This window comes from Aotus nancymaae, unplaced genomic scaffold, assembly GCF_030222135.1.
Source record: "Aotus nancymaae isolate 86718 unplaced genomic scaffold, 86718_ANA_hifiasm-v0.15.2.pri h1tg000079l, whole genome shotgun sequence".
NCBI lineage: Eukaryota > Metazoa > Chordata > Mammalia > Primates > Aotidae > Aotus > Aotus nancymaae.
In genome coordinates this window covers 8,276,814-8,300,040 of record NW_026988494.1, presented here as the reverse complement: position 1 = coordinate 8,300,040, position 23,227 = coordinate 8,276,814, and the positions used below count along the sequence as shown (strand labels likewise).

The window sequence follows — 23,227 nt, the reverse complement described above, 5'->3', positions numbered from 1 at the left end:
GTGGATTGTGAGGTCAGGAGTTCCAGACCAGCCTGGCCAATATGGTGAAACCCCATCTCTCCTAAAAATACAAAAATTAGCTGGGCATGGTGCTGCGTGCCTGTAGTCCCAGCTACTTGGGAGGCTGAGGAGGAAGAATCACTTGAACCCAGGAGGTGAAGGTTGCAGTAAGTTGAGATCACACCACCGCACTCCAGCTTGGGTGATAGAGTGAGATCCATCAAAAAAAAAAAAAAAAATCCCTTAAGTATTATTAATAGTTGAAGTGGCTGGGCAAAGTGGCTCACACCTGTAATCCCAGCACTTTGGGAGGCCAAGGCGGGCGGATCACCTGAGGTCAGCAGCTCGAGATCAGCATGGTCAACCTGGTGAAATCTCGTCTCTACTAAAAATACAAAAATTGGCTGGGCGTGGTGGTGGGCATCTGTAATCCCAGCTACCCAGGAGGCTGAGGCAGAATCATTTGAACCTGGGAGGCAGAGGTTGCAGTGAGCTGAGATCACGCCTGCCTCGGCAACAGAATGAGATTTGGTTTCAAAAAAAAAAAAAGCTATAGTTATCAAATATAGACTCTCATAGCCATATTATATAATTCCATGGATTCCAAACTTGTTTTTATTTATTTATTTATTTATTTATTTTTTTGAGACGGAGTTTCGCTCTTGTTACCCAGGCTGGAGTGCAATGGCGCGATCTCGGCTCACCACAACCTCCTCCTCCTGGGTTCAGGCAATTCTCCTGCCTCAGCCTCCCGAGTAGCTGGGATTACAGGCACGTGCCACCATGCCCAGCTAATTTTTTGTATTTTAGTAGAGACGGGGTTTCACCATGTTGACCAGGATGGTCTCGATCTCTTGACCTCGTGATCCACCCGCCTCGGCCTCCCAAAGTGCTGGGATTACAGGCTTGAGCCACCATGCCCGGCCTCCAAACTTGTTCTTAAAGCAACGGAAACTCTTCCTAGAATGTGTTACCAGTGTTGCTTCCTTGTTGAAAGATGTGTCATGGCTATTACAATTTTGACTACTCACTCCATCCCCACCAGATTTTTTTTTTTTTTTTAGAGAGAAAATCTTGCTCTGTCACCCAGGCTGGAGTGCAGTGGCATGATCTCGGCTCACTGCAACATCTGCCTCTCAGGTTCACTTGATGCTTCTGCCTCAGCCTCCGAGTAGCTGGGATTAGAGGCATCTGCCACCACGCCCAGCTAATTTTTGCATTTTTTTTTTTTTTTGAGACGGAGTTTCGCTCTTGTTACCCAGGCTGGAGTGCAATGACGCGATCTCGGCTCACCGCAACCTCCGCCTCCTGGGTTCAGGCAGTTCTCCTGCCTCAGTCTCCCGAGTAGCTGGGATTACAGGCATGTGCCACCATGCCCAGCTAATTTTTGTATTTTAGTAGAGACGGGGTTTCACCATGTTGACCAGGATGGTCTCGATCTCTTGACCTCGTGATCCACCCGCCTTGGCCTCCCAAAGTGCTGGGATTATAGGCGTGAGCCACCGCGCCCGGCCCTAATTTTTGCATTTTTTAGTAGAGATGGAGTTTCACTATGTTGGCCAGGCTGGTCTTGAACTCCTGACGTCAAGGGATCCGCCCGCCTCAGCTTCCCAAAGAGCTGGGATTATAGGCACCAGCCACCATACCCGGCCCACACTAGATATAGTAATCACATGACTCTTCAATTTTTTTTTTTTATAACAACATTGTTGAGCTATGATTCACATACCATGCAATTCATCTGTTTAAAGTCTACAATTCTTCTCAATATAATAAATGAGGAAAAAATTACAATTCAATCGTGTTCAGCATATTCACAGAGTTGTATGACCATCATCACAGTCAATTTTAGAACATTTTCATTATCCCAAGAAGAAACCCTGTATCCAATATCTGTTAGCTCCCATCCCTTCCAACTAACTTCCCCACATTTAGGCTACCACTTAAGTACTTTTTTGTCTCTATAGATTTGCCTATCCTGGACATTTAGTATGAATGAAATCATTCAATATGTGGCCTTTTTTGACTGGCCTTTTGCACTTAGCATCATGTTTTCTTTCCTTCCTTCCTTTTCTCCATTTCTCTCTCTCTCTCTCTCTCTCTCTGTCTCTCTGACAGTCTTACTCTGTTACCCAGGCTGGAGTGCGGTGGTGTGATCCCAGCTCACTGCAATGTCTGCCTCCCTGGTTCAAGCAATTCTCCTGCCTCAGACTCCTGAGTAGCTGGGATTACAGGTGTGTGCTACCACGCTGGGCTAATTTTTGTATTTTTAGCAGAGACAGGGTTTCACTACATTGGCCAGGCTGGTCTCGAACTCCTGGCCTCGAGTGATCCACCCACCTTGGCCTCCCGAAGTGCTGGGATTACAGGTGTCAGCCACTGTGCCTGGCCAAGGATTTTAATAATCAAGTGGATAGGATGATCCATTTTGTGGATACCAGACAGCCTCTTTCCCCCATCACCCCATCGCCACCCAAAGGGCTCAAGGACAAAGTGGCCATCATGGCAGGGATGGAAGTTATACATGGGCTCAGCAACATAGACTTATACTCACCAAGGCCAGCCTCTATGGCCAATGCTGGGTGCTTAATGTGTGAGCAGCAGAGACCATTATGGCTCCATTTCACAGGTGATCAGCTATCCCAGGGGCAGGCTGATCACAATGAACTGCTTCCATCACGGAAGGTGCAGCATTTTTTTTCTTATTGAAATAGACACATACTCTGGATACATATTTGCCTTCCCTGCAACACCATGTTTCTCCCAAAACTAGCATCCATGGACCTACAGCATGTCTTACCCATCATTATGGTATTCTACTCAGCATTGCTTCTTTTCTTTTTTTTTTCTCTGAGATGGAGTCTCGCTCTGTTGCCCAGGTTGGAGCAGAGTGGCAAGATCTCAATTCACTGCAATATCCGCCTCCCAGGTTCAACCGATTCTTGTGCCTCAACCTCCCAAGTAGCTGGGGCTACAGGCCCCTACCACCATATCTATCTAATTTTCATATCATGAGTAAAGACAGGGTTTCACGATTTGCCCAGGATAGTCTCAAACTCCTGAACTTGTGATCTGCCCACCTCTGCCTCCCAAAATGCTGGGATTATAGGTGTCAGCCACCATGCCCAGCCTTAGCATTGCTTCTGACCAAGGAACTCAGTGCACTAGCAAATCAAGTGACGCAACGGCCCATGCTCATAGAATTCACTGGTCTTACCATGTTCCCCACCATCATGAAGCAGCTATCATGACAGAACAAAAGAATGGTCTTCTGTAGACTGAATGACAGTGGCTGCTAGATGACAATGCCTCACAGAGCTGAGGCAGGGTTCTCCACAAGGGTGTATGTGCTCTTAATCAGCATCCAATATATGGTGCTGTTTCTCTTAAAGCCAGCATTCACAGGTCCAGAAATCAAGAGATGGAATGGGAGTGGCACCACTCAGTATGACTCCTAGTGACCCAGTAGCAAAATTTTTTTTCCTCTTCCTGGGACCTTATACCTTGCTAGCCCAGAAGTCTTCAAGTCTTCATTTCAATGGAAGGAATGCTTCCCTCAGGAGCACTGACACACAACAACGACTCCACTAAACTGCAAGTCAAGAATACTTTGGGCTCCTCATTTCTCTAGGTCTGAGTCAACAGGCAGAGAGTTACGGTGTTGACTGGTGTTATTAGTCTGTTCTCACACTATCGTAAAGATACTGAGACTAATTTATAAAGAAAAGAGGCTTAATTGACTTACAGTTCCACGTGGCTGGGGAGGCCTCAAGAAACTTACAATCATGGTGGAAGGGGAAGCAGTCACCTTATTCACCAGGTGGCAGGAGAGAGAGAGAGAGGAGGTGAGAAAGCGGGAAAAGCTACCACTTACAAAATCATCAGATCTTGTATCATCACTCACTATCACTCACTATCACGAGAACCGCATGGGGGAACCGCTCCCATAATCCAATCACTCCCCTCCCTCCACGGGTGGGGATTACAGGTCCCTCCCACTACATGTGGGAATTATAACTCAAGATGAGATTTGGGTGGGAACACGGAGCCAAAGGTATCAGCGGGGGCGATATTTTCTTCAAAGACCACCTCGCTCTACCACCAAGGCTGGAGTTCAGTGGCACGATCTTGGCTCTCTGCAGCCTAGAACTCCCAAGCCATCCTCCCACCTCAGCCTCCCAAGTAGCTGGGACTACCGGCGTGAGCCACCACATGCGGCTGGCTGGGGTAACTGATAATGACTACCAAGGTGAAATAGGACTGCTAGTCCACCGTGGAGCTAAAGAAGACAACCTAGAGCTCCTGTAGGAGATCCTCCAGGTTGTCACTTAGCGTTCCTATGCCGTTATTAAAGTCTGTGGAAAACTACAACCCAATTTGGGCAGCACGACTAATGCGCAGACACTTTCAGGAGCAAAGAGTTGGGTCACCCCACCAGGTAAAGAACCACAACCAGCTAAGGCGCTTGCTGAAGGCAAAGGGAAAATGGAATTGGTAGTGAAGAAAGGTGTTGTGGATACCAGCCATGACCATGTGTCCAGTTACAGAAACAAGGACTGTAATTGTTACATTTCCTCACTTTATTATGAATGTGCACAGGCACGCACACACACACATATGTATCAGATATGTTTTTTCCCTTATCCATCTACTATGTGACATAAAATAACTTTATTTATTTATTTATTTATTTACTTACTTATATTATTTATTTATTTTGAGATGGAGTCTCGCTCTGTTACCAGGCTGGAGTGCAGTGGCGCAATCTCAGCTCACTGCAACTTCCGCCTCCTAGGTCCAAGAGATTCTCCTGCCTCAGCCTCCTGAGTAGCTAGAATTACAGGTGTGCACCACCACACCCGGCTAATTTTTGTATTTTTAGTAGAGACAGGGTTTCACCATGTTGGTCAGGCTGGTCTTGAACTCCTGACCTCGTGATCTGCCCACCTCGGCTTCCCAAAGTGCTGGGATTACAGGCGTGAGCTATTGTGCCCAGACCGGATGTATTAACTTTATGACACAGTATTTAAGTGTTACTAACTTTACATCATGGAATTTGAATTACGGAATACCAAAGAGAAGAGCAAATATCAACCAAGGACTTTGCATCCTCTTCTGGTGAAAGGGTTTATGTTTTGGTTGTGCACAAGGTAGTTGTATTCTGTTAGGCAGAAGTATGACCTTGTTATGTCTTAGTCAGATATTAAGTATGGTTTAAAATGTGTAAAGGGGCTGGGCTCAGGGGCTCACCTGTGCCTGTAATCCCAGCACTTTGGGAGGCCAAAAAGGGAGGACTGCTTGAGCTCAGAGTCAAGACCAGTATGGGCAACACAGCAAGACCCCATCTCTTAAAAAAACCCAAAAACTAGCTAGGCAGGCCTGGTAGTGTACACCTGCAGTCCCACCTACATGGGAGGCTAAAGTGGGAGAATCGCTTAAGGCCAGGAAGTCAAGGCTTTAATGAGCTGTGATCACACCACTGCACTCCAGTCTGGGTGACAGAGCAAGATGCTATCTCAAAAAAAAAAAATTACACACACATATACACACGGATGTCTCTTAGTGCTCCTATGCCATTATTAAAGGCACAGGAATATATATTTTACATATAAATATATAAAATATGGTATAGGTGCCAAGGTTGCAATGTTATCAACTTGGTGGATGTTTTCAGATGAGATATTAATCTCACAATACATTGGTGAGCTTTGGGTAAAGCAGATTGCCCTCCTTGTGTGTGTGTGTGTGTGTGTGTGTGTTTAGTGGGGACAGGGGTGCTTAACTGGTAAGTTGAAGGCCTGAACAGAACAAAAAGCTACTTCTCTGAGCAAAGGGGGACTCTCCAGCAGACAATCTTCAAACTGCATCTGAACCAATGGCTCTCCTGGGTATCCAGCCTGCTAGCCTCCACAGCACATTTTGAACTTCCCAAACTCCATAATGGCATGAGTGAATTCCTTATAATATATCTCTTTCTGTATGCACACATACCCTATTATTCTGAAGAATCCAAATATGACTGCTTACTCATTTTTCAAAAAGGTAAAGGATTAAAATGTTGGCTTTTCCATTACTTTTGATGTTAGTGTCAAAAATTGTAGTAACACACTTTGCTGTATCCAAAGTTGCTGCCTGACATCCCAGGAATGATACTGTGAAACACAGGAAGACAGACATGATTAATCTAAGTGAAAAATGACATACACAAAGTGAACATGTAGTACACATCTACAACGTGACGAGCTGTTACGGCAACACATAACGGAACGCACAAAACCACTTAAGTCTTCACAAAGGTGATGTTTTAGTTCAGTCCTATGAAATAAGTAGGAGACTGCCAGGTACAATTAAAGATTAAAGACAGGGGCAAATTCTATTTTCTTTTCTTTTGAGGTCGAGTCTCACTGTTCCCCAGGCTGGAGTGCAGTGGCATGATCTCCGCTCACTGAAACCTCCACCTCCTGGGTTCAAGCAAGCAACTCCTGCCTCAGCCTCTGGAGTAGCTGGGATTACAGGTGACTGCCACTATGCCTAAATTTTTCTATTTTCAGTAGAAATGGGGTTTTGCCATGTTGGCCAGGTTGGTCGCAAACTCCTGACCTCAGGTGATCCACCCTCCTCGGCCTCCCAAAGTGCTGGGATTACAGGCGTGAACCACCATGCCCAGTCAACAGGGGCAAATTCTTTACCCCTCCTTTCTACCTAGAGGTGAAGTTCAATTCACTTCCTCCTGAATCTGAACTGGCCTTAGTGACTTGATTAACCAATATTATGTAGAAGTGATGTCCTAGAACTTCCAATAGGTCATAAGGCTTATAGCATCTGCCCAGGATTCTCAGAACACTTTGACAGCCCCAAGCTTCCACTTAAGTCCACTGCTGAAGAGGCAACTCTTGCCATACGGAAGAGGCAACGTGTAGGCAACAGCCTTCCTTTATCCTTACCTATGTGTCAGACATACAAATAACTCTTTTGGACTCTAGACCAGCCCATCTGCCAGCTGAATATCACCAAATGACCCCTGCCAACACCAACAGAAGAACCAGCCAGCTGAGACCAGACCCAATTGCTAACCCACAAATCATGAGATTTAAGATGGTTTCTATTTTAAGTGTTTGTCATACAGCATTTTTTTTTTGTTTTTTTTTTAGACAGAGCTTCACTGTTGTAGCCCAGGCTGGAGTGCAGTGGGCCATCTCTGCTCCCTATATCCTCTGCCTCCCAGATTCGAACAATTCTCATGCCTCGGCCTCCTGAGTAGCTGGGATTATAGGCACACATCACCATGCCTGGTTAATTTTTGTAATTTTAGTAGAGACGGGGTTTCACCATGTTGATCATGCTGGTCTTGAACTCCTGACCTCAGGTGAGCCACCTGCCTCAGCCACCCAAAGTGCTGGGATTACAGGTGTGAGCCACCATGCCCAGCCAGCAATACAGTAATTTATCCAATCCTTCCTTCACTAAATTTCTACCTGCTCTGGCCTTTTCCTCTGCTGCCCCCACATTTCAAATCCTACCTAACCTCCTTTGTGAAGCCTTCCTCACTTTTCCCAGCAACAGTGCACTTCTGGTCCTCTGAACTTGTATCCTTTTACCTCTCTAATAATATGTAATGAGGGTGGCACACTCCTATTTGAGACAGCACTAATCTGTACCAATTGTGTAAATTATCAACAACATCCCCTTTCACTCTTGAAAGCGTGCCATTTTAGTCAATAAATCATACGGTATTCCTGTGCTTAATTGCCTTATTTGTATAGAAATGTTCTTTCATTCTAGATTATAAGGTTACTTGAAAGCAAGTATCATGTCTTTCCTTCAATAAATATCTACTGTGCACCTACAATGTGTCCCATATTATACAACGTGCTGCCTGGTATATCTTTATATTCCTTGGTGCTTTCAGTAATGGAGGCTGTTAAGCCACAACACCTCAAGGGTTGGGCCAGTTCAAGGACTGATAAGAATGCAGACAGGAACTCAGATAAGAGTACTGTACTTCCTTGTTGGTTTACTATGGAACCAGCACAAGGGCAGCACAGAGGATAAATATGAGATCGAGAACACGTGATGTTAAAATAGATGTGACTACTAGGGGCTCCCCTTTCCCTGACAGAGGCACATCTCAAGGTTGGGGCCTGTGCAGAGTGAGGAACCCACCAGCAGAATGGAGCCTAGAACTTGGCCTACAGTCTTTTCAGCCAGGGGAAGAGGCGAGAAGTGGCTATTCATCCATGCCCAAGTCTGGAGATCCTATTTTCTTGCCCCACCACAAATACATATCACTTCCTTGCTAATACAGTATTTTTCTTTCATTGACATTGGGCCGACTTAAGAAGTCGGCGCAGGCCGGGTGTGGTGGCTCACGCCTGTAATCCCTGCACTTTGGGAGGCTGAGAGTGGATTACCTAAGGCCAGGAGTTCAAGACCAGCCTGGCCAACATGGTGAAACCCCATCTCTACTAAAAGTACAAATATCAGCTGGGCACGACAGTCCATGCTTGTAATCCCAGCTACTCAGGAGGCTGAGGCAAGAGAATCGTTTCAACACAGGAGGCAGAGGTTGCAGTGAGCCAAGATCGTGCCACTGCACCCCAGCCTGGGAAACAGAGTGAGGCTCTGTCTCAAAAACCAAAGAAGTCAATGCAGTAAAACTGGCCACAACTAACCAAAAAGACAGTCAGTAAAAACTTAATGAAAGAATTCAGCAGCACTGGATGACTAATGAAAATCATGGAAAAATTTAACTAGCCGGTAAAAGCTAATAGAAATAAAACACTAAAGACCTAAATGATTTTCAGGCTGTTCTTCCAACCCAACCATTAATCTGCTAAATGTTCTTTCTATACCTTTGATCTTTATTTTTATAAAATAACTCTCTTTTCACTCCCATAAATACTGGCAACTGACTCTCCAATGTGAAATATCCTTAGAAAATAAACCAATTTCCTTGTACCAATTAAATCTCACAGTAACAAATTTTATAAGAAGAAAAGTCTGTAATTTTATTTTCAAATTTTTGGAGGTTTTCAGAAAAAAATAAAATGACAAGAACACATACAAATTTTGAAATTATTCATTGTGCTATAAACTCTTAGCAGAGGAAGGGACTTTTTAAGTATTTGAATCCACCTCCTTCGGAAAGCAGGAATCACTTATAAATGTCTCTCTTATCTTTTTTCAAGGCGAATCTTTCCAGAAGTTTCCCAGCCTCTTCAAATCTTTCCCAAGTTTGATGCACTTCATCTCATAAAAATAATACAGATTTTTTTTTGAGACAGGATCTTGCTCTGTTGTTCAAGATTGAGGGCAGTGGCATGATCAGGACTCACTGCAGCCTCGCCTCACCCAAGCTCAAGCAATCCTCTCACCTCAGCCTCCCAAGTAGCCGGGACTACAGGTGTACACCACCACGCTTGGGAATTTTTTTTTACTTTCTGTAGAGATGTGGTCTTGCTATGTTGTACATGCTGTTCTCAAACTCATGGGTTCAAGTGATCCTCCTGCCTCAGCCCCACAAAGTGCTAGGATTACAGGTGTAAGCCACCATGCCTGGCCACAAACCATTTTTCATCATTAAAAAAAAAAAAGAAAAAAGAAGGCCAGGCGCAGTGGCTCATGCCTGTAATCTCAGCACTTTGAGAGGCCAAGGTGGGTGGATCATGAGGTCAGGAGTTCAAGACCAGCCTGGCCAAGATGGTGAAACCCTGACTCCATTAAAAATAAAAAAAGTAGCCGGGTGTGGTGGCGGGTACCTGTAATCCCAGCTCCTCGGGAGGCTGAGGCAGAGAACTGCTTGAACCTGGGAGGCAGAGGTTGCAGTGAGCCGAGATCGCAGTACTGCACTCCAGCCTGGGCGACAGAGCAAGACATCATCTCAAAAAAAAAAAAAAAAAAGTGGCCGGGTGTGGTGGCTCACTCCTGTAATCCCAGCACTTTGGGAGGCCAAGGCGGGTGGATCACCAGGTCAAGAGATCGAGACCATCCTGGTCAACATGGTGAAACCCCGTCTCTACTAAAAATACAAAAAATTAGCTGGGCATGGTGGCGCATGCCTGTAATCCCAGCTACTCAGGAGGCTGAGGCAGGAGAATTGCCTGAACCCAGGAGGCAGAGGTTGCGGTGAGCCGAGATCGCGCCATTGCACTCCAGCCTGGGTAACAAGAGTGAAACTCCGTCTCAAAAAAATAAAAATAAAAATAAAAATAAAAAAATAAGGCAGGCTAGCCTCTTGCATTAAATGCTTTTAGAAAAAAGGTCACATCCTTGAAGCAGCTTCGTTATATGAAGAGCACAGTACTGGCTTCAAAAAACATATAAAGGTTCTATGTACTGGCACTGTTAACATATGAAGAGTTGCCATCAACTTCTATAAAAATTAGCAGGCTGGGCACGGTGGCTCACACCTGTAATCCCAAAACTTTGGGAGGCCGAGGCGGTGGATCATCTGAGGTCAGAAGTTGCAGACCAGCCTGACCAACATGGAGAAACCCTGTCTGTACTAAAAATACAAAATTAGTCTGGCGTGGTGGCGCATGCCTATAATCCCAACTATTTGGGAAACTGAGAGAGGGGAATCGCTTGAGCCTGGGAGGCGGAGATAGCAGTGAACCGAGATTGTGCCATTGCACTCCAGCCTGGGCAATAAGAGCAAAACTCCATCTGAAAAAAAAAAAATTAGCAAGCTCTATTCATTCAAGTACAATAACTTAATTGTACTTCACATAGTTTTATATTTGGGATGAGGCTAAAACAGAAAAAAAAAATACTAGTAGAGAGCTGTTAATAAAAATAACTTGAAAAAATTATTGTAAGATGTGATCAAGTGCCAATCAATCCTGGATAACACTACAAATTTCTTATTCCATAAATAAGTTCTATTACGTACTAAAAATTTCCACTATTAGAAGATCCTGATTAAAATACAGAAATACACAAAACTGAAACAGTAAGTCAATGTGATTATTTGTTTTGTTTCAGAAGATCTATAGGTCCCACTGCCAGCCAGACGAGTCTCCGGGTTCTCAACGAAGTGTGACCAGCTCTTCTGAAGAGGTAGGGTGAATGGCGACTGTGTTGTCAAAGTCTGCCTTCGTTGCTCCCATCTTCACTGCAACAGCAAAACCCTGCAGCATTTCATCACACCCAAGTCCCTGCATATGGATCCCAACCACCTGGGAAAAAAAGAAAAACATTTTCTCTTTTCTTTTGAGACGGAGTTTTGCTCTTGTCACCCAGGCTGGAATGCAATGGCATGATCTTGGCTCACTGTCACCTCCACTTCCTGGGTTCAAGTGATTCTCCTGCCTCAGCCTCCCTAGTAGCTGGGATTACAGGCATGCACCACCACGCCTAGCTAATTTTGTATTTTTAGCAGAGATGGGGTTTCACTATGTTGGCCAGGCTAGTCTCGAACTCCTGACCTCAGGTGAAGAGAAATACTTTCAAAGTGAAATTTTTTATTAGGTATACAACCGTGAGACAGATGACGTTTAAAAAATGCCTAAAAATGGCTGGGCATGGTGGCTTATGCCTGTAATCCCAGCACTTTCGAAGGCCAAGCCAGGATAATCACTTGAGCCCAGTAGGTTGAGACCAGACTGGGTAACATGGCGAAATCCCGTCTCTACAAAAAACAAAAATTAGGCCAGGTGTGGTGGCTCACACCTGTAATCTCAGTAGTTTGAGAGTCCGAGGTGGGGGGATCCGTTGAAGTCAGGAGTTTTGAGATCAGCCTGGCCAACATGGCGAAACCCCATCTCTACTAAAAATACAGAAATTAGCCGGGAGTGATGGCCTGTAATCCCAGCTGCTCAGGGGAGGCTGAGGCATGAGAATCACTAGAGCCTGGGAGGTGGAGGTTGCAGTGAGCCGAGATCATGCCACTGCATTCCAGCCCAGAGGAAAAGAAAAAAAACATTAGCCAGGCTGTAGTCCCAACTACTATGGAGGCTGAGGTAGGAAAGAAATACTTGTGCCTGGGAGGTCAAGGCTTCAGTGAGCTGTGAGCATGCCACTGCACGCCAGCCTGGGTGACACGGTGAGACTCCCATCTCCAAAAAAACCCAAACCAAACAAACCCTAAAAAACTTAACATTACTAATCCTAACATGATATAACACCTACACGGTCCTGCACAGCCCTGCCTCCACTTCCCCTCTAGCCCATCGCATCCAGCTCTCACTGTGCCTGGCAGGTTTTCCATATGTCCTGAGGACCCACCATACTGTCTCTCACACATAGCATGTCCCTCTGTCTAGACAATCTATCCTTCCTTCCTTTTTTTTTGAGACTGAGTCTTGCTCTGTCACCCAGGCTGAAATGCAGTGGCGTGATCTCAACTCACTGCAACCTCTGCCTCTTAGGTTCAAGTGATTCTCCTATCTCAACCTCCTGAGTAGCTGGGATTACAGGCGCCTGCCACCACGCCTGGCTAATTTGTTTACTTTTATTAGAGATGGGGTTTCACCAAATGGCCAGGCTGGTCTCGAACTCCTGACCTCAAATGATCCGCCCACTTTGGCCTTCCAAAGTGCTAGGATTACAGGAGTAAGCCACTGTAACCAGCCTTTCCCTCCTTCTTTTCAGAATTAAAGCCCATACATTATTCAGACAGCTCCATAGTTGTATCTCTCTGACCAAGTTAAATTCTCCATCACATGACCTCTCAGTACTAATACTTCCTCTTCATGATTCCATTATATTTTATATGTTATATTTAAATGTTATATTTTTGGGTGGTACTAGATAATTACTGTCCATCTTTCCCAGCAGATTTTCATTTTTGGATAAAGGGGACCCTTCTTATTTCTGCTCCCCACTTCATCCCCTGGCTGAGCACAAAGCTGGTTTAAAAGGTGCTCAGTCCACACAGGCTGGTTAGCTGCATGAATGATCATGAAGGGGCACTTGTTTCAAATCACATTCTCCAGTGAGGGTTCAAGATATTAAGAGCTATTAATGCTTACCTTCAGCAAATACTTTTAGGGTAAAATATTCCATTGGAAAGCAAGATTACAAAATATAAAATTTAGCCACAAAAGTAATTTGTTTAAAAACAAATTAGGCTGGGTGCAGTGGCTCACATCTGTAATCCCAGTACTTTGGGAGGCTGAGCTACAAGGATTGCTTGAGTCTGGGAGTTCAAGACCAGCCTGGGCAACGTAGGGAGAACCCATTTCTACAAAAAATAAAATGTTATCTGGGTGTGGTGGCTTGTGCCTATGGTCCCAGTTACTTGGGAGGCTGAGGTGGATCACTTGAACCTGGGAGGTCAACACAGCAGTGAGCCGAGATCGCACCATTACACTCCAGCCTGGGCAACAGTGAAACCTTATTATTCTAAATAAATAAATAAAATAAGTAAGAATAAAAAGCAAATTAAAAATATATTTAATGCTACCAAACTGTATACGTAAAAATGGTTAAGATAGATTTTGCTATGTGTTTTCTGCAGCAATTTTTGTGAAAGTGTACCTCAATTTAAAACAAAAAAAAAAATCAAGTATTGTAAATGTATTTAAACACAGCCAGATTTTTAGGTACTGTGATCTTTTTTTAAATTTATTTTATTTTTTTGAGATAGGGTCTGGCTTTGTCACCCAGACTGGGGTGCAGTGGTGCCATCTTGTTTCACTGTAACTTCCGCCTTCCAGGCTCAAACCATCCTCCCACCTCAGCCTCCTGAGTAGCTGGAACTATAGGTATGCTTCACCACGCCTGGCTAACTTTTTGTTTTTTTTAGAGATGGAGTGCAGTGGAGCAATCTTGGCTCACTGCAACCTCCGCCTCCCGGTTCAAGTGATTCTCCTGCCTCAACCTTCTGAGTAGCTGGGATTACTGGTACCCGCCACCATGCCCAGCTAACTTTTCTATTTTTTATAGGGATGGGGTGTCACCATGATGCACAAGCTGGTCTTGAACTCCTGGCTCAAGCGATCCACCCACCTCAGCCTCCCAAAGTGCTGGGATTAAAGGCATGAGGCATGGTGTCTGGCTGATATTGTGATCTTAATTGAACTTATATAGAGTCTCTGGTGATGGCCAGACCTTCAGATGATTTCACTCCATATTGCAGTTCTTAGTCTTCAGAAGATTGTCAAGTAATGTTTATCAACTGAATGAATGATAACTGGTATGAAGAAATATCTAAGTAGGAGCCTTCATGATTCAATATCCAGAAATCGTAGGCCACTAAGGAACGTTCATGGCACCACCACGTCTGGCTAATTTTTATATTTTTAGTAGAGACAGGGTTTCACATGTTGCCCGGGCTACTCTTGAACTCCTGAGCTCAGGCAATCCATCTGCCTTGGCCTCCCAAAGTGCTAGGATTACAGGTGCTAGCCACTACGCCGGGTCTTTTTCCTTTTTTTTTGAGATGGAGTCTTGCTTTGTCACCCAGGCTGGAGTACAGTGGCACAACCTCAGCTCACTGCAACCTCTGCCTCCCAGGTTCAAGCAATTCCCCTGCCTCAGCCTCCCAAGTAGCTGGGATTACAGGCGCCCACCACCACACCAAGCTAATTTTTCTAGTTTTAGTAGAGTCAGGGTTTCACCATGTTGGTCAGGCTGGTCTCGAACTCCTGACCTCAGGTGATCTGCCTGCCTCGGCCTCCCAACGTCCTGGGATTACAGGTGTGAGCCACCGCGCCCAGCCTCCTCACTTTTTAAAATAAGTAGAACCTCCTTCTAGATGAAATATTATGAAGAACCCCAAAATACATGTAGGACAGATCAAAGTGGGCCTGTCCAGTTGAATTAGAAGGCTTAACTTCTTGGTCTCCCTCCTTTCTACCCCTGCAAAAACTGCCCTCCCTGTCCACTTTGCAAAGCACTATTTAGTTTGCTGGATTTTTCCTTACCTTTTCTTCCTCGTTAGCACAGACCATTTTCATTACACATTTTGTTTTCCTTTTGGTAACTGCGTGATACATCGGGGTAAAGCTGGTTGAATAGATCTTCACATTTTCTTTTCCATATTTATGAATGGCCTCATCTATAATGCAAATTAAAAGAAGCATCTATCAGAAAACTAAACAATTAGAATGAACTATTAAAGAGGGAGAGGACCAGACATACATAATCTGAATCAAACCACGAGGAAATATCAAATCATGCCAAAATAAGAGGCATTCTACAAAACAAAAGTCAATGTCATATAAGATAAAAGAAGAGCTGAGGAATTTTGCCTCTAGATGAAAAGAAAGGCCGGTCACAGTGGCTCATGCCTGTAATCTCAGCACTTTGGGAGGCTGAGGCAGGTGAATCGCTTGAGCCCAGAAGGCAGAGGTTGCAGTGAGCCAAGATCGCGCCACTGCACTCCAGCCTGGGTGACAGAGTTGTGACATCTTGTCTCAAAAAAAAAAAAAGAAACAAAGAAAATGATACTCTGTTTATGTAAGGGCCAGTTCTTAGGAAAGCTATATGTGTGTGTATGTGTGTGTACGTATAGAGTGAAAAATGAAAGAGCAAAAATATTAAGGTTAGAGAAGAGGAATGCTTTGTACTATTTGTATAGCTTTTTTATTCTTTATTCTTTTTTTTTTTTGAGACAGTTTTGCTCTGTCGCCAGGTGCCAGGCTGGAGTGCAGTGGCGCGATCTCGGCTCACTGCAACCTCCGCCTCCTGGGTTCAAGCAATTCTGCCTCAGCCTCCCAAGTAGCTGGGACTACAGGCACATGCCATCACGCCCAGCTAATTTTTGCATTTTTTTTAGTAGAGACGGTTTTTCACCATGTTGGCCAGGATGGTCTCGATCTCTTGACCTTGTGATCCACCCGCCTTGGCCTCCCAAAGTGCTGGGATTGCAGGCGTGAGCCACTGTGCCCAGCCAGCTTTTCTTTAAATTTAAAATTAGTTCAAATAAAAAAGATTAAAAAAAGTTCAAAGAGATAGGGTGGTGTGAAGGAAAGATACTGTACTCTGAAGTACGGGAGAAAACTGGAAGTGTGATAAGAGAGTAGCCAAAAAGCAATATAAGTCAGGGCTGAGATAGATTTCATCAGCTGACAGAGACCTAATTTAAAGTTGGGGGTTGGGGGAAGAGGAAGGAAACCACAAATGGCCTTTGGTTTTAAAGACCTACCTTCCGTGAGTCCCACTGTCCCAATAGGCGGGTGACTGAAGACCACAGTTGGGATGTTGCTGTAATCTAATTTGGAATCTTCCTTGTTTTCAAAAAGTCGATGGGCAAGTTTTCGGCCAGCAGCTATTGCAACTATGGAGATACTTTAAAATCAGTGTTTATCTTACTGTCTATTTTAACATAGCAGAATTGTTCCACTAGCCATTTATGCATCTAGCTTAATGCCCTAGTTCTGACAGTTTCATGCCGTTGGTCATTACACTATCTAGATAGTTAAATATAATGAGGACATACCATCCTTCAGCAAACAACTCAAAATGACTGGCTTATGAGAATTCTACACATTCTATTACAGGTTGAGTATCCCTAATCCAGAAATTCAAAATCCAAAATCCAAAATGTTTGAGCACCATGATGCCACAAGTGGAAAATTCCACCAGTCAAAATACAGACAAAACTATGTCTCATGCACACAATTATTTAAAATATCATATAAAATTACTTTTAGGCTTTATACTTTATTACTTTATACTTATGTGTATAAGGTGTATGTAAAACAAATGAATTCCATGTTTTAACTTGGGTCGAATCTACAAAATATCTCATTATGTATATGCAAATATTCCAAAATCTGAAATTAAAAACACTTCTGGTCTCAAGCATTTCAGATAAGGGATGCTTAGCCTGTCTGGTCCCACTCCCAAAGACACATTCACAAGTTCTCACTTACCTGGCAGTTAATCTACTTAATGAAGATATTAGCTTCTTAATACAATATTTATGGAACAAAGTATATTAATATTGAGCATTTGTTTTTTTGAGACAGAGTCTCGCTCTGTCGCCCAGGCTGGAGTGCAATGGCATGATCTCGGCTCACGGCAACCTTGGCCTCCCAGGTTCAAGCAATTCTCCTGCCTTAGCCTCCTGAGTAGCTGGGATTACAGGTGTGCACCTGGTGTGGTGACACCTGGCTAATTTTTGTATTGTTAGTAGAGATGGGGCTTCACCATGTTGGTCAGACTGGTCTCAAACTCCTGACCTCAAGTGATCCGCCCGCCTCGGCCTCCCAGAGTGTTGCGATTACAGGTGTGAATTGAGCATCTTTAGATCGATTTTATAACCTTATTTAACAGTAATTGCTTTTTTACTTAAAAGTTTATTCTTGGCCCGGTGCGGTGGCTCACACCTGTAATCCCAGCACTTTGCAGGGCCAAGGTTAGGAATTCAAAACCAGCCTGGCCAACATGATGAAACCCCATCTCTATTCGAAATACAAAAATTAGCCAGGCGTGGTAGTGTGTGCCTATAGTCCCAGCTACTCGGGAGGCTGAGGCAGGACAATCACTTCAACTTGGGAAATGAAGGTTGCAGTGAGCTGAGATTGTGCCACTGCACTCCCAAAGTGCTGGGATTACAGGTGTCAGCCACTGCTCTTTTTTTCATAGAGACAATGTCTCACTATGTTGCCCAGACTGGTCTCAAACTACTAGGCTCAAGCGATCCTCCCACCTTGGCCTCCCAAAGTGCTGGGAGCCACTGCACCCTGCCCAGAGCAAGAACTTTCTAAAGGAGCTAAAAGGATTTGGGTTTGTGACTGGGGTAGGTTTCCATCTTGATATAAGGCACTGGGACATGTTAGAATTGCTGATGAGGTTCCATAAGGGTGCAGACTAAAAGCAGATCTAATGACATCATTAATGGATAGAGATGGGATAGAGCTTGAAATGGTGCTTAGGAAGCAGGTAAGGTATGGGCTGAGGGAGAGAAGGAAATCAGTCTTGGCTGCATCAACACCAAACAGTCATACAAGAATGGGCGTGGCAGTTCATGCCTGTAAGCCTAACATCCTGGGAGGCTGAGGCAGGCAGACTGCTTGAGCCTAAAACAACATGGCAAAACCCTGTCTCTATGAAAAGTACACCTGTGGTCTCAGCTACTTGAGAGTCTGAGGTGGGAGGATCACTTGAGCCCCGGAAGGTTGAAACTGCAGTGAGCCCGTGATGGTGCCACTGCACTCCAGCCTGGGTAACAGTCAGACCCTGTCTCAAAAAAAAACAAAAAAGAATGCCGATCTAAATTTCTTCTTCCAAATGCCACTTCCTTCCACTGCCACCAAGCACAAATCTGCTCCTAACTTAGAGCTCTGAAAAGTGCAACTGACCATATCTGGTCAGTTTAAGTTTTTTATCATGTCTGCATGAAAATTTCAGGGTCTGCTAAGCATTTTAAGTTTTTTATTCAGAAAATGTCAGGTATCTATTTCAGTATCTATTTCAATAAATTGTACCATTATATCTAACCAGTATCTATTTCAATAAATTGTACCATTTTGACAACATAAAAACACTCATCCTTTCAGCTTTGCTTAAGCAGATTTGATGGTGAAGAGCTAGATGGATCATGTAACACAGACACCCTCCCTCACCAAGAAGGAAACAGAACTTACCTGGAGTAAGAAGAGCTTTTCCGCATACATCCCCAACTGCATAGATGCCTTTTACGTTGGTATTCTGGAATTCATCTACTATGATATGACCCTTGTCATCAGTTTGAATCCCCTGAAATGACAAAGAGACACCATGTAAATACTTGGTCCACCTACTAAAAAAGGTAGATCAAACCTCTGGATCTCCCTCCCTCATTTCACATGGGCACTGTAGCCAGAATTTCCAAAAAACCATGAGACTCAGCTGCAACATGGCATTTAAAGCTGGCAAGTTTCAAGCTGGGTACAGTGGGCTCACAGCCATAATCCCTGCATTTGAGAGGGTGAGGTGGGAGGATACCTTGAGCCCAGGAGTTTGAGATCAGCTTGGGCAACATAGTGAGACTTTGCCTCTATTAAAAATTTAAATATTAGAATTTCCTTTTTTTTTTTTTTTTCAAGACAAAGTTTCACTCTTATTACCCAGGCTGGAGTGCAATGGCACGATCTCGGCTCACCACAACCTCTGCCTCCCAGGTTCAAGTGATTCTCCTGCCTCAGCTTCCCAAGTAGCTGAGGGACTACAGGCACGAACAACCACACCTGGCTAATTTTTGTATTTTCAGTAGAGACGGGGTTTCACCATGTTGGCCAAGCTGGTCTCAAACTCCTGACCTCAGGTGATCCACCCACCTTGGCCTCCAAAAGTGCTGGGATTTACAGGCGTAAGCCACCGCGCCTGGCCGGTTGTACTCTTAAGCTCTATGGCTACCTATGCAGTGGGCCAAGATGGCCCCACTGCACTCCAGCCTGGGTGACAGAGTGAGACTCCATCTCAAAAAAAAAAAAAAAAAAAAAAAAGTAAAACCTTTGGTATAGACAGACCAAAATTCAAATCCCAGCTCTGTAACTTATCAGTTACTAGACCTTATATAACCCCACCTGTTTATCAACAAATATTTGAGCTTCTATTACAAATGACTTTAACTTCATCACTGAGAATACAATGGTAAGACAGACATTCTCCCTATGCCATAGAGTTTACAGCCTAGTAAATTATCTAGTATCTCTGTGCTCCCAGCTTCCTCATACCTTGCCAGTTGTTGCCAAGATTAAATTAGATTAGCAACATGTTGACAAGACCTAGAATATAATAATCACTCAATTTGCATTATAAAAATATATCTTAACATCAAATGAGATTGAAGCTTTTTTTTTTTATTTGCCTCATTCTTCAGCAAAACTTCAGCAAATATAGGCTGGGTACAGCGGCTCATGCCTGTAATCCAGGCACTTTGGAGAGCCAAGGTGGGAGGATCATTTGAGCCCAGGAGTTCAAGATCAGCCTGGGCAATACAGCGAGACCTTGTCTCTACCAAAAATTTTTTTAAAATTAGTCAGCGTCCCTCTGCTACTTGGGAGACTAAGGTAGAAGGATCACTTGAGCCCAGGAGTTTGATGCTGTGAGGCCACAGAGAGCCATGATGGCACCACTGCACTCTAACCTGGGTGACAGAGCAATACCCTGTCTCAAAAGGAAAAAAAAAGTTAGCAAATATAGTTGAAAACTGGACCTACCAGTGCTTATATTTGTACAAGGGCAAACTATCTCTTGAAAGGTGAAAAGCTGCTTTATTTTTATTTTTATTTTTTTGAAGACAGAGTTTTGTTTGTGTCACCCAGGCTGAAGTGCAATGGCTTGATCTCGGCTCGCTGCAACCTCCACCTCCTGGGTGCAAGCGATTCTCCTACCTCAGCCTCCCGAGTAGCTGGAATGATAGGCATGTGCCACCACACCTGGCTAATTTTTGTGCTTTAGTAGAGACAGCATTTCACCATGTTGGCCAGGCTGGTCTCGAACTCCTGACCTCAGGTGATCCGCGTGCTTTGGCCTCCCAAAGTGCTGGGATTACAGGCGTGAGCCATCATACCTGGTAAACTAGTTTTGTTAATATAAAAATAGGCAACTAATTTTACTAAATGTCATTGAACAAGATTACAAACAATCAAAACATCTCCCTGAATATTTTATACGTTAACATGAGGAAAAATGACCTTTTACAGAAATGAAAGAAGAATCCACATTACAAGAGAAATTAGTATTAGAACATAAATCAAAATGGTATGCACTGCTCAAGAGGCTCTATGAAAGATATACATCTCAGGCTCAGGGCAGTGACTCACACCTGTAGTCCCAGTACTTTGGGAGGCCAAGGTGAGATCACCTGAGGTCAGGAGTTCAAGACCAGCCTGGCCAATATGGCGAAACCCTGTCTCTACTAAAAAAATACAAAAATTAGCCGGGTGTGGTGGTGCATGCCTGTAATCCCAGCTACTCGGGAGGCTGAGGTAAGAGAATCGCTAGAACCTGGGAGGCAGAGGTTGTAGGGAGCCAAGATTGCGACACTGTACTCCAGCCTGGGTAACACAGCAAGACTCTGTCTCAAAAAAGAAAAAAAAAAACGAAATAAATATGTACACCTCAAACATAAAATATTCTATTATTACTCAGAGTAGTGTAGCATATCAGAAAAATCATCATCATTATCAACAGCAGGTGAACATTGAGTGTGTTCATAATGTAAGCTAGGGTCTCAGTTATAAATTACTTTGCATGCACTTTTTCATTTACTCTTCTCTATAACCCAGTAAAGTAGGAACTATTTTCATTCCCACTGTGAATATGAAGCACTTGGAGCAGAGAAATTAAGCTGCTTGCTCAAAGCCATGCAATTGTTATGTCGTAGAACTAAGGTTCAAATTAGGGTCAAACTCTGGGAACCACACCCCAAGCTTTCACTAGATTTTACTTCAACATTTAAAAGAACAAGTAAGAATGTCAACTGTCCATGTATATAGACAGTACAGGTAGAGCCAAGAGAAACAGCTTCACCATCTGTTCCCATCCCTGGGTACAATGTACAGGACAATTACCCACCCAGCAATCTGGATTACCTACTACAGATGCTAAGAGATCAGCGTAGGACCTGAAAGAGACATTCACATGGTGAAAACGAAGTCCGTGAGAGGGAGGCCAGTAGGAAACCAGGTTAGAGGTGGCAGGCTGGCTGGGCATGGAGGCTCACATTTATAATCCCAGCACTCTTGGAGGACGAGGTGGAAGGATCACTTGAGGCCTGGAGTTCAAGACCAGCCTGGGAAACATAGTGAGACTCCATCTCTACAAAAAACTTAAAAATTAGCCAGGAGTGGTGGCACACTCCTATAGCTCCAGCTACTCGGGATGCTAAGGCAGAAGGATCAGTTGATCCCAGGAGTTCAAGGCTGCAGTGAGCTATGATCACACAACTGTACACTAGCCTGGGTGACAAAGCAAGACCCTGTCTCAAAAAAAAAAAAGAAAACAGAGAAGAAAAAGGCAAGGCATGGTGGCACATGCCTACAGTCCCAGCACTTTGGGAGGCTGAGATGGGCGGATCACTTGAGCCGAGGAGATCAGCCTGGGCGGGCAACATGGTGAAACCTCGTCTGCACAAAAATAAAATAAAAAAATTAGCTGGGTGTTGTGGCACACATGTAGTCCCACCTACCCAGAGGCTGAGGTGGGAGGACCACTTGAGCCCAGGGAGTTGAGAGTGAGGTGAGCTATGATCACAACACTCGGGTGACAGAGCAAGACCTTGTCTCAAAAACAAAAACAAAAACAAAAAACAAAAAGACTAGAAAAGAACGGATAAAGAAAGAAAACTTTTTTTTTTTTTTAATTTCAAAGGACATAGTAATGAAATTTTATCACAAACTGGATACATGGAACCAAGAGGCAAGAATCCAACAGAATCCACCCAAGTTTCGGGTGTGTAGGGGGAGAATAAAACCATAAGACTCGGGCAGACCAAGCCAGCTTACCAGTTTGTTTAAACTCAGGCCCTTGGAATTTGGGTCCCGCCCAATGGCCCAGAGCAGGCAGTCAACATCCGAAATCGTGGTCATGACAGGTAGCCTACCAGGAACTGCAGTAACCAGGCTGACTTCCACGCCTGACGAAGTCTTCTTAACCTCCTTGACCTATTGGCAAATAAAATTTATTACATGTGTGTTGGCCGAGGGAGAGCAGAGGAAGAAGGAAAGCAAATACAGAGGAAACTAGAATTTTTTTTTGAGACGGAGTTTTGCTTTTGTCACCCAGGCTGGAGTGAAATGGCTCAATCTCTGATCACTGCAACCTCCGCCTCTCGGGTTCAAGCGATTCTCCTGCCTCAGCCTCCCGAGTAGTTGGGATTACAGGTGCCTGTCACCACACCCAGTTAATTTTTTTTGTATTTTTAGTAGAGACAAGGTTTCGCCATGTTGGCCAGGCTGGTCTTGAACTCCTGGCCTCAAGTGATCCACCTGCCTTGGCCTCCCAAAGTGCTGGGATTACAAGCGTGAGCCACCACGCCCAGCTGGAAACTAGAATTTTTAACATTAAAGAAAACTCCCTCTGAATCCTACATACAAACATAGACATATACTTTTACCCAAAGGCCACCAACATTAGAACTCCCTTAAGCCAAGCCTGTTCTCTGGGTTGACCCAAATCTTCCAGTCAGTGGCTGGGAATGTCAGCTCATGACACCAATGTAATGCTTCAGTTTAAAAACAAAGTATCTTTGGTCAGGCGCAGTGGCTCACACCTATAATCCCAGCACTTTGGGAGGCTGAGGCAAGCAGATCATGAGGTCAGGAGTTCAAGACCAGCCTGACCAATATGG

General features: G+C 44.3%; 1 protein-coding gene across 1 annotated transcript in view; it reads right to left on the bottom strand.

The window, feature by feature from the left end:
• Positions 1–8,645: 8,645 nt before the first annotated feature.
• The window catches only part of GSR (glutathione-disulfide reductase), a 56,616-nt gene continuing 42,034 nt past the window's right edge, over positions 8,646–23,227 (bottom strand). The window contains exons 9-13 of the mRNA XM_064368833.1: positions 22,383–22,541; positions 18,537–18,648; positions 16,091–16,222; positions 14,868–15,001; positions 8,646–11,177 (exon numbers count right to left, since the gene is read on the bottom strand). Coding sequence (XP_064224903.1) covers positions 11,028–11,177; positions 14,868–15,001; positions 16,091–16,222; positions 18,537–18,648; positions 22,383–22,541 — 687 coding nt within the window. The 3' untranslated portion in view covers positions 8,646–11,027. The remainder of the gene's footprint in view (positions 11,178–14,867; positions 15,002–16,090; positions 16,223–18,536; positions 18,649–22,382; positions 22,542–23,227) is intronic.